Raw genomic sequence first — 12,068 nt, 5'->3', positions numbered from 1 at the left:
AGGCTAACTGAAACCCTTATGAGAGAGGAGTTTGTTTCCGTAACTCTACGTTCCTCTCCCCCCGCCTCTCTGGTGCTGTAGGACTTTTGGTCTGACTCGTGGCCTGGCACACTACTTGCTGGCTGACTCCATCGCCCTCTGCTCCCGGCACCCTGCTTTCCTCCCTTGCACCTTCCTGCCTGGCAAATTCTCCTGCTTTGTTCCTACCAGACAAATAGCGAAGGTAACGATCCTGTTGTGACGGCTTACTTCTAGGGGATGGAGAATCAAGGCTGACATGCATGCTACAGAGAAGAGATTGTCCCCTCGATGCCACTGAACGCACAATGACCAGTCAAGATTCAGCCTTTGGGCAGCATGCACAATAGTGCAATTCCCCTTGCCACCAGCTAAATCGGAAAAATTCACAACATTCTCCTGGAAGCACAGAGGGCGGAGAGAATATATCCAACGGAATAGATAGCTTGAGAGGAAGCTATCGATTGAAATAGAGTAACCGGATGCGGGACAAAAAATAAAGGGGGCCCAGTTACATGGATGCTGATGAAGAGCCAACGTGAGTCTGTACAGCGTGTGAGCTACCGCCGAGAAAACAGAGCTTCTGCCCATAAAAATTCTTAGTAGCCTGAAGGCACTGGCAGGTGGCACTGGCGAGCAAGACGAAGACTCCAATCACCACATCCACTACACATCTGTGCGCAAATGCAAACAGGCGAGACAAGAAGAAGGGAGTTCGCTCCAGGAACTCCATTTCCATGGCCTCCCCGTAAACCGCGAGAAAAGCCAATCAAACTCGCGTGGTTCCTGATCAATACCAACACTTATTCGTTTACAGATAAGCAACTGCAAGACTTGTCCCCGATCACGATGTGCTGCTCGTGTTTGTCGTGTGCGAAACGCCCGGCTCTACAAAGTCTTGAAGGCTTAATCGATAGGACAAGTCGGGCAGGACTCCCCCAAGTTTAAGCGCTCAAGCTAAAGCGTCCTGGGGCCAACTACGTACATGGCCTTTTGTGTGGCGTAAATGGGAAATACTATGCACAAGCTGGTAACGCTCACAGCGACCAGCTGCACCAAACAATCGTACAGGTCCGATTTTTTGCTTGTAGGCTCTATGGTGGCTCAACCGTCACTGTCTATGGAATGCCCATCAATGTGTCCTTGCCAGTGCCTGAATCCATCAATTAGTTGCGTTTTCACCCACTCCGTCTTCCCCTCTCCCTCTGTCGCCTTGGTCTGGCTACTCGCGATCCCCTCGTGTCCCTCACCACCACCGCCCCTCCCGTGCACTTAGTCTCATCCAAAAAACGAGCCCGCCAGATCTTCCTCACTCTCCTTCAGCCTTCGCCCTTCATTTTTCTGTTTTTCTCGTACCGTATCCCCTCCCCTCCCTCGCTCTCATGGCTTTTCCACCCTGTCTAGCCTCACCTCTACAGCAAGCTCCCCAGTATGGGATCATAGGTGCCACGACCAGGTCGCACTTCTTGACCGTAAGGGCCAGAATAAGCAGGGACATCCCTTTTCAGTAAAATATCTGCACCCCTATTGGGTGCTTTTTGGACCTGGTGACGCGTTGGGGGTCCATCGTTAAGCTTTCCGTGTCCCAGCCACACCAGAACAAACGCAACCGTACTTGGCGAGTACAGCAACCCACGACTGCGGAATTGACAAGCCTGCGAGGGGAGAAGTGTCCTTTAACAGGAATCGGCCTTTTTGCGGGCGGAAAATGCAGGATTGAATAGGATTACGCAGACTGGTGCGCTGGCTCTTTCAATGTATGCAGACGTGCTGGTAGGTCTCACGGGTGCGTTCACGCAGAGACCACGCACTGCTTGATCAAACCGCGTTCAAACGTAGCGTTCTCGGAGCTGCTGTGCGGGTGGAAAATGATAAGAGTCGCGGACATAAGGCGACAAGGAACGCAACTAGGGGGGCCTTGATTGGGCCGAGCACAAATGCGGGATACCAGGGGGCAACCCAAGTAAAACTGCTGTTGAAATAAATTAAAACGAAGTAAGCACTCAAATGTTCTGCTAACACTTCCTTAAAGGCAGTGAAATCGTCGGCAAACGAGGCTGAAAAAAGCCAAGCTCTCAGGGCGTACGCAAGACTTTACCAAAGAGCGTCCTGTGCACTATAAGCATACTGCAAACTCGGAATGACATTGCTGACCTGAAAAAACCCCTCTTAAATTAAAAATACTTTTTAAAAGTCTCTGCTGTGAGGTGAACTTGGTGATCGTGGAGAAGAGACGACTGGTCTTCAGGGAGAGCACGTCCGCATCCCTCCGCACCACGCTGTTGGATCGGCGGGCTGGAGAATTCAACCCAAGCAACATGAAATCCTATTCGCTGATAAATTCTGCTGGATAGATGTGTTCCCTGCTCGTTTTTTCTTGTCCAACAGCTAGCTTACCCGATTAGCTCCTCTTTCGGGCGGCGCCTCTGGGAACGTTCCTTCGCCTTGGCTCAAAGTCGGTCGGATGTATGGCGTCTATCTGAACCTCCTGTTTACGGCATAAACGAATGTAAAAACAATCCCTTTGACATTGTAGAGCAGTAAGGCAGCTTTTCGTGCAAATAATGCAGCATGTTCGATTGATCCGGCCGCAACAGTCCGTTGGTGTGGTGACCTTGTAGCAGAGTATTTCAAGCTCTCAGTCATGAGATCAAGGGAGAATTGGGCTTCGATATGGCTTAGAAGCAGACATAAAGTTCTGAATGAGGGCTAAATATCTCTAGCAATTGCAGAAGTTCATCTATTTTCCGCCGATTCTTCTGAGGTGACCACAGGAAAGGGAGTGTTCCGCCTGCAAGGCAGTGATCGTGGCGCTTAGAGTTATTGCCATGGACGAATGCGACCCAGAAAGTAGGTTCAATAACCTCCGGGCACTCTAGTGTAAGACAAACGTTTGTGTCCATCGTGAAAATTTACTGGATGCAGTTTGGTGCGCAAAAGACTGAAGACAGGGATCTACAGCCGTTTCGTATCTCCAGCCCCAACGAATAGCTTTTTAAGAAGTACTCATGACACATCGCTCCTATCAGTCTACTTCAGGGAGGGTTCGCCGGCACCTCCAAGTTTATAAAAAACAGCTGCGCTCTCTGCTCCTTCGCTTACTTCCGTCCTTTTGGTGCATTTAATGTACCTGTTGTCAGACTGCGTTCTCTCTCAAAGGTATATTTCGCGGTGAGCAGTCATCATTGTGATCCCCGTGGATCTCGGCCGCTCGAAAACGGTGTGCAACACTGCTGTGTAGCTAGACTTCAGTAGCTGGAAGTTTCACTACAGGATGAGATTTCTTCTCGGATGTGCAGCTTCTAGAAGTGCGGAGTAGAGAGCATGAAAAGCGACTAGTGCAAAAGCGTTTCATCGGCTCTAGCGTAGCAAACGTCTGCGAAGAGCTACGGCACAGAGGCAAGCAGGGTTCACCCTGCGGGTGTGTCCACCCTTGTAAGTAATCGCTTCGGGAAAACAAGTTAGGAGTTGGAACAGTGCGATGAAGGCACAATCGCTGAAGGCCACCAGCGCAAACGATGAAGCAGACGGCCAACGGTTTAGGGGGGCCTGGCCTCTAATACAGCTCACAAACGAGCTGTACAACAAAGGCTCGTCAATGACTACATAGGCAAGCGACAAGAGGGGATGAGTGGCGCTGGGGGGAAAGTGTGGGATAGCCCACGCTTGATGGGGATGCTGCCTGGCTATGAACTGGAGGGAGAGCTTCCGCCGCTGCAGTTCGCCTGCGCAAACGAAGAATATGATACCAACAAATGGCGAACCCTTAGATTCCGTGCCGCACGGCGGCAGCGGAAAGGGAGCCAGAACCTCCAAGCAACCCCCCAGAGGGGATGCAAACACAAGTGCACGCGTTTCTCTACGACGGTAATTGCATGCGGAGCTGTGCTGGACGCACATTCCCTGCACAGGGAAGCGGTAAAACGAGCCGAGAAACGCTGATAGGCATGCGTATTCACATAGCCACAAACATATATGCACACCTGCATGCTGTACGGGCAAAAACAAGCCCAAGCTTTTGCTTCGGCTCAACACAAAGACGCACCTCTTCATTTTCATTATCTGTTCCTGCTGCCCGACGAGGCCGTTTCCCTTTAGGCCTTCTTAGGCCTCCGGGTGTGCCATTCTTTCGAAGTGCCTCGGGCGAAGGGTGAACCTCTCCATTCGAGCTGTCAGCGTCGTCACTTGCCTCTGAAATTTCCTCTTCTTCAGCTTCTGAGCTGAAGGATTCTTCGTCTGTCGGCAGCTGTTCTGGTGCCTCTTCCTCTTCTTCAGCATCTTCTTCTCCACTGCCTCCTGCCTCGTCTTCTTCTTCCGTCGAACTTCCCTGCGATTCCTCCGAAGGGGCCCCAGTCGCTTCACCTTGTGCTGTCGCTCCAGTCTGCGGCAGCCCGTCGAAAACTTCTTCATCATTGTCCATCTCCTCTCTCCGCCGCAAAGCCTCCTTATAAAGAACGCCCGCCTGCTTCTGTACGTCCAGCCCTAAGCGGGGAGCAGTTATATGCAGCAAATGCGGATCGAGAAAGTCTCTAAAAACCATGGGGGGGCCTCTGCTGCTGCTGAGCCTCTCCACGGCCTGAAGCACGCCTGGAAACAAATCCGGAGAGTGCTTGTCTGCTCCAGGTGTCACGCAATACAAAACGCACTTCGCACCACTCTCGTTTGACCCCTCAGGCACCCGAGAGGCCGCCTCCCTTGACGTCGCTTCTTCAGTCACAAGCAACAGACAGGGAAGACAGCGAGAAGCGTAACTTCCTCTCTGCCGCATCGACCCCAGAAGACACAGAAGACGCAAGTAGTGCGAAGACCACACAAAGGCCGGCGGCTGCTTCAGGGATAAAAACAACAACCCCTGGGAGACACTCGATCGCATCAAATCAGCCTTCGGACAGCAAATAATCACACACACACACACAGTCACATACACATATATACATATGTATGTATACATATACACACCCACACGCATATACATGCATATTATGCTGAAATTATTCATAAAAACTAATTATTCGCTAAATAAACTAATTGTACTCAGAAGATAGATTACGATAAAGACTATACCATTAGAAATAAAATGTAGACAGATATATGTACCAGCGCTGCCTGACAGGCCGCTCAAAAAGCACATTTTCAAGAGAAATTCCTGAACAAGCTCAACTCTGGACTTCAAGACCAGCGCGTTATTACCTGAAGAAAGAGCCGAGATAACTGTCCCTTAAGGGCTTCCTGCGCCTCCTGAAGACTCTGTAATGCCGCCGCTTTCTCTGTTAAAGAACTTGTCGTCAGCCTGCACGCGCATCACAGCATCCGTGCATGCGCTTCCCCGATGCAACGAGCGTCCCAATACTTACTTCCGCTGCTGCTGCTGCCGCTCCAAAATGCGGTACCTCTTGAGGAGCTGGAGTGCGTCAATTGCATTTTTCCTGGCAGCGAGGAGAGGCGTTTCTCCTGAGTGCAGTTTCGGAAAGCACGCACATAGAGAGAGATGCTGATCACCGCAGGTGACGTGAAGCCTTGCTTCTGGGGCGTGTCATAGAGTGTCTCCTTGTGAGGATGCACTGTCATAAAGCACACGTAGATGCTGAAGACGACTTGCAAAACCGAGCCGGATAGTGGTAGCACTTCTTCTTAGGAACTCAAACTGTTCCTATATTGCGTGTGTTGAGAGGGCGGGGGATGGAAGGGCTTGGGGGTTGGGGGGTGTGCCTCCTTCTGCAACAACAACAACAGCACCAGCTGGTGCTGTTGCTGTTGCGCGTGTATTCTGACCAGCGCAAGCCTTTACAAGAAGGGCAGCGAGCAGCCATGCAGCATCTGTGTTGGGTACGGAGGAAAAGCTTCCGCGGTGCTTGGTCTGCAGCAGAAGGCGCAGCAGCAACAGCACTGAACGGAAAGGAGACGCATGCCTCGATCTAGAAGGCACCAAGGACCCCCCTTCGAAGCCTCTTTAGCGCATTGAGCGGGCGCTGCCTCTTCGTACGAAGACACGCGGATACGGCCTTTAGAAAAGAAGAAGGCAAAATGAGAGATTCATTTTCTCTTCCCAGGAAAAGGGGGTTGCCCTTCTCACTAGCCTGGCTGCTGCTGTTGTCGCTCTAAAGGGTCCGACGAGTCTTACGTCGTCCGTATGGCGAATCCAGTTGATGCAGAGGCGATCTGGAAGAGACAAGTGCTGCCGCAGGTATCCGAAGACTGTTTGCTGCTGCTTCTGGGGAGACAAGGCAGAAAAAAGGCTTCGATAGAACTTGTGCGCGCAAGCCGAGCACTCGGAGGAGGAGGAGCAGCAGCAGGCTTTTTACTGCCGTTGCAGCAGCAGGAGGCAAGAAGAGACGAGCTCTTCGAGACATGCAAGCGCACAACAGCAGCAGCAGACAAGCGCTGCTTACAGCGGACAGTCCACTGAAGAAGTGCTGCATTCCAGTACACTCGATACCACAGCTCACGCGGAGCTTGTTGGTGAGCTGCTGCAGCCGCTGGCGCCAGGGAGCTCCAACTGAGCCTTCTTGAACTGCCGATTTGACAAGCACGTCAGGCGAGAGACGCAGCGATTCTTCAAGACAGCTGCAAGCAGCAGGCAGGCAGGCAGGCATGGATGCGCAGCAGCTGCAGCAGTTTTCAGGCACGCCAGCAGAGGCGTGTGTGACAGATGAGATCCTCATCGAGCGAGACACAGGGGAGGGGGCAGCGAGCGTAGGGGTGCGGCAATCGTAAAGAGGCGCAGAAATACGTCCCTGCTGCTGTTTTTACGGGTGAACAGGCAAGCCGCATGTGTACCCCACAAATAGAAGAGCCAAACAACACCCTCTCTGCCGGCATGCGCAGCCTCCGCTGCACACTATCGCGGCAGAAACAACACCCCATGCACTGGCAACAACCTCTGAGAAGGGGAGAGAGAAACGGAAAACGTCTTGTCTCGTCTTTTCGCAGCCTCCCTCCCCCCACATCCTGCCTCCCTGCTGTCCCTCTATCCTACCCGTTTCTCAGGAGAGGCAGCAGACCGGCGTTGGCATCGTCTTCAATAAAGGGGCTGCATGCACACACGAACGCCAATGCACGAGGCAGAAAGGAGGAGAAGAAGATCCCATAAAACCACGACTCGGAAAAGCGCTGCTTCAAACGCAGACGCAAACTCAACACAGGAGGAGATTCCCCGAATTCGCAACTCGCACGCTGTCACGGCCATCGCACTGACAATGAAGAGGCATCCACAGAGCGAACTGCGAGAATCCAGTCGTTATATTCGTCGCTGGTGGTAAACCCCAACTGCAGGAATGCTGCAGAGGAGATTGCCCCCATAAAGGCGTAGATACTGCCTTCAATTGGATACAACGGATTCAAGGCCTACAAATATACACACATACATAACACATTCATAACACATACATAACACATACACACATACGTAACACATACACATACATACATAAAACACATACACACTTACATAACACACATACACATATACACATACACAACACATTTCCGCATATACACATACACGCATACACAACAGCCACTGTATATGCACCACACACACGTACACGTTTCATTTCACGTAAAGACAGTAGCCTACGCACGAAGCAGCGCCTGCAGTGCTACGCGGCGCTCACATCACACTACCACCAGTATTACTCTGGCCTCAACAGAGAAAGCGAGGATAGAGAAAGGAGGAAGAGAGCAAGAAGAAAGAAGATTCTTCCAAGGAGATACGTTGAAACCAGGCATGCACTTTCGCATACCGCAGCAAGAAGCAGCGCGGAAGGTTTCGCAAGGTAGAGGCCTCTGCTAGGAGCTCCAGCTTCTATTTGAGAAACTGCAGCTTCCAGTGCCTCGATCTCATTGTCTTCCACCAAAAGTAGCCACCATTCCTCCTAGAGGGCACATACATACATGAGGAGCAGATACGCGCAGGGAGGAAAATGGAAAGCCAACCCGTCGACGAGCTAGCCAGCTAGCCAGCTAGCGAATTGCAGAAGACGAACCGCCGGCTCCCTGGAGAGCTAAGGGGATCTGTGCGCGTCACGCATTATGAAGAAAGTTCTTTTTCTGTAGCCAGCAGGAAAGGGTAGAGGGAGAGCGAAAAAGAATTGCACAGACAGTCCTCAGAACCGTTTTCAGACACCGTTGCAGCAGCAGGAGGGATAGTGGCACAAGAACAGCATCAGCGACAGCAGCAGGAGATGAAGGGTCAAGAGCAGCACCAGCAAAAACAGCAAAACCAGCATAAGCGTCAACAGGAATAGCATCAGCAAGAACAACGGCATCAGCGAAAACAGCAAGAGCAGCATCAACAAGAGCATCAGCATCAGCCATGATAACAGCATCCATCAACAAGAACAACAGCAACGACAGCAATAAGAGCAGCATCAACGAGGACATCAGCAGCAACATCAGCAATCAACAAGAAAAGCAAGAGCATCAGCAAAAAAACAGTAACAACAACACCATGAGCATCAGCAAGAACAGCATCATCAGCAAGAACAAGAACAGGAACAAGAGCAAGAACAGCATTTTTAGCAAGAACAGGAGCAATAACATCATCATGAGCAAGACCAACAGCAAGAACAGCATTTGTAGCATGACTAGGAGCAAGAGCATCATCATCAGCAAGAACAGGAGGAAGAACAGCATCATCAGGAAGAGCAAGAAGATCATCCTTAGCAAGAACAAGAGCATCATCAGCAAGAACAAGAGCATCATCAGCGGAAGGCTCAGCAAAAACAGCATCAGCATACTCGTAGAAGCGCGGGATGCACCGGCCTCATCGCATCCAGCACCACAATCCTTATGTTCCGCCGGAGGCTTTTCACTCTGTCTGCGATTTCGACTTCGACTTTTCCTTTCACATCCGAAGGAATGAGCTTCAAAGCCTCCTCGGGAGTGACTCTGGGAAAGGCAAAGCCGTGGCTTTCCAAAACTTCCGCAACAGCGCGCGCCTGAGGTGACCTCATCAAGAGAACATCCGTCAAAGCTGCATACAGTCGCGAGCACATGCCGCCAGCAGAACCAGGAGGGGCTGCTTCATCGGGGAAAGCTCCCAGTCCAAGGAGGAATATTCGCTCGTAATACGGTAGGCGGCTACGAGCAAGACTTCCTCTGGCACTGTCGTGTGCGAGAAAAACAGGTGTTAGAGGGGCGCTTGCCCCTTCCGAGACTTCCACCTGCCTATCGAGCCACGACAAGACATCCGCAGCGCCTGCAGGCGATACGCGAAGACCGGCATAAGGCGCACACACAGATAAATACAGATAAGTACAGAGACAGAAAAATAAATAGAGAGACGGATAGAGAGAGATAGATAGATACCTAAACAGACAGAAAGATAAACAAAGAGAAAGATAGACAAAGAGAAAGATAGACAAAGAGAAAGATAAACAAAGAGAAAGATAAACAAAGAGAAAGATAAACAAAGAGAAAGAAAACAGCGCGATGAATATAGGCAGATGAACAGATAGAGAGAGGAGCTGGATTTTGCCCGTTTTGGGGATATGCCTGGTGGCTAGAGGAGCTTTTAGCCAAATAAAAGAGCAGCCGCCAGGGTGACAGAAAGATAAACAAAGAGAAAGACAAACAAAGAGATGAAAATAGACAGATGAACAGATAGAGAGAGGAGCTGGGTTTTGCCAGTTGTTGGGATATGCATGGCAGCTAGAGGAGCTTCAGCCAAATAAAAGAGGAGCAGCCAGGGTGAAGCCGCTATTGCTTGCAAACAGCGCCATTCTTTGAGAGCTGCTGCAGGGGCAGCCCTTGCAAATGTGGCCTGATGAAACGCGGCAAGAAGGGTGACGAGAGAAGAGGCGCTTGATCTGTTAGAGGTGCTAAAGTGGGAACACACAAAAGACGCCGTTAGTTGCAGCAGAGGGAGGAAGAGTTTCAGTTTGGCGGCAGCGCAGGCCTTACTGCGAACGAAGAGGAGATCAACGGCAACGCCTCTTGCATTTTGTTTGTCGGTGAAGTAGCTACGGGACCAGAAGTGCACTTGCAGCATATGACTGCAGCACAGAGCATCTACAGTGCAGGCGCTGATCAGCAACACGGGCAGATGCTCTTTCTGGCTGCTGCGAGTGGCGGGGCCGTACGCCTCCCTGGTGAACGATTCGGGGGTTACCAACACCATCTTGAGGGTGGGGTTGGTGGTGATGGTGGTGGTGCTGCTGCTGCCGGAGTTCCTGGGGGCCCCTGTTACTCATAGCAGGCAGCAGCAGGGCATGCTGCGCCCTTGGGGGGCCCCCTCGAGAAGGGCACGCACACCCAGCGAGGCGCGGGGGCCCTCAAAAGATTCAGATCTCGAGCACCTGCAATGAGGGCAGAGAGGGAAAGAGGCGAAGGAGTCGCCATACACTGGAAAGTGCCCCGACAAGGGTGGTCTGGGGGCCCCTCCTCAGAGGGGTTCATATGAGGGAGCTGTGTTTGCTGATTCGCGATCGATGTCTCGAAGGATCAAAATGGAGGCTTTGGAGAAATGGGATGGTATGCAGCAGCTGCAGAAAGGCGTGCATGCCTTTCTGTAGAGGGCCTCTGAGTGAATACGAGAGACTCTTTCGACGTGTGTGGCGGGGTTGCCGTTGGGTAGAAGGGGGGTTGGTGATGCCCCTGCTCCTTTTCGCGGTTCCTGCTGCAGGAACACGTGAATTTGCAGCAAGAAAACGCATAAAGCATTTTCCTCAGTGGCTTTCAAGTCCGGAGGCCGGAGCGAACAGGTGTTTATTGGAGGGGTTGCTCGAGCAACACCTGCGGCTTCACCGATGCTGACGGGGCTGCGAGTCTGGATGGCATGGGAAGCAGTGCAAAAGGACCCCTGAAACACGTGCTCGAGGAAAATGACAGCTCGCTTTCTCGGTATAACCAGCATGTTGGAGTAGGATTACCTGTCATTCAAGCGTGTGTGTGCGAATGCCAGCATCGGAACGGTTTGCAGCGTCCTACAAAAATAGATGAATTGCGAATGTTGCTCGTCTCTCCTTAGCATGGACAGCCGATTTTCCTCCTTGCAGCAGCAGGGGGAGCTAGAAGATAGCGGTAAATACACAAATAGCTGTCTGCACATCACCTCTTCAAAAGCCGTGCAGTCACCGCCTCCTGGGGCTTCGACTAACTCTTGCGTTTTTTTTGGATTTTTTTTGGACCGAGGGAGCGTGCGCGCCCAAGCGAAACTAGAGGCACTTTGCGTAACACTGGGTGTACTTGAATGCGAGCTCGCATATAGAAGAACTGAATGCTTGGCTGGCCTGTTTCCCTGTTGGTCTGCTATGGGGGCCAGAGTAAGCTAAGGACTCAGACATTGTAAGACTCAAATCAAACAAAGTACTGGGCTAAGCAAAGCGCATACACTACTGTCTAGTACCCCGGGTGTATCTAGCTATGAATTAGAGAATCACCTACCTGGTTTGCCCGTACGTTCATCTAGGTTACTGCAGCGTATTGTTGGCTCGACACAACCGCAGGTGCAACCTGTGCTTAATAGAAGGCTGTTGGACGCATTTCAGAACAGCCCCCCATCTTAGCCTGCTACCTGCGGCTCGCAGAATTCCTTGTAACCGAGAGAGGGACAGCCGCCCGACTATAGCTGCTGCATCCTCTATGCACGGCGTTTGAGCAGTCACAGCTTGCCGCATCCAGCACCATCTCCAAAGGCCGCACATAGCATTTCGTTTTCTTGCATCGAGCTCACGCTGCTTCGCGATAAATTAGAAACCCGCAAAAACAATGAAAACTAAATCTCTCACTGTCCTAACTAGATCTGACATGAGTATCGGCGCGTTTTACATGTGGCTTAGCCCGTTACAATCCCTTTGACAAGGAATGCTTCATGGTTTTAGACTAAGTTGCCTATATTTGGTCTGAGGCTACAGGCAGGTGTCTCCTTCCTAGGGGAAGCCGGGGGTGGGATTCCTATAAAAAGTGCTACATCACCAAATAAGGTGCTTAGGGATTGGACATCCTGTTGGCTCTGTGCAGCTCTTGAGCAGATGCAATTTCTGCGTATGAGCTCGCAGGGAACACGCTGCGCGAGGATGCTTGCGCGGTGACGCTTTGTAGCTTTGCGG

General features: G+C 51.5%; 1 protein-coding gene across 1 annotated transcript; it reads right to left on the bottom strand.

The window, feature by feature from the left end:
• Positions 1–3,973: 3,973 nt before the first annotated feature.
• On the bottom strand, positions 3,974–10,138 carry LOC34619694. Its single transcript, XM_026335251.1, has 12 exons — positions 9,922–10,138; positions 8,757–9,217; positions 7,761–7,892; positions 7,214–7,362; positions 6,995–7,048; positions 6,408–6,582; positions 6,140–6,229; positions 5,791–5,875; positions 5,409–5,469; positions 5,209–5,308; positions 4,342–4,900; positions 3,974–4,287 (listed from the first exon to the last, which is right to left on the bottom strand). Exons 1-12 carry the CDS (start codon positions 10,136–10,138, stop codon positions 3,974–3,976), a joined length of 2,397 nt encoding a protein of 798 aa, XP_026191036.1.
• Positions 10,139–12,068: the final 1,930 nt, after the last annotated feature.

Source organism: Cyclospora cayetanensis, unplaced genomic scaffold (genome assembly GCF_002999335.1).
Source record: "Cyclospora cayetanensis isolate NF1_C8 unplaced genomic scaffold, CcayRef3 CcayRef3_contig_63, whole genome shotgun sequence".
Taxonomy (NCBI): Eukaryota; Apicomplexa; class Conoidasida; order Eucoccidiorida; family Eimeriidae; genus Cyclospora; species Cyclospora cayetanensis.
The sequence above is the reverse complement of the archived record's forward strand: the minus strand, read 5'-3'. Positions and strand labels throughout refer to the sequence as shown.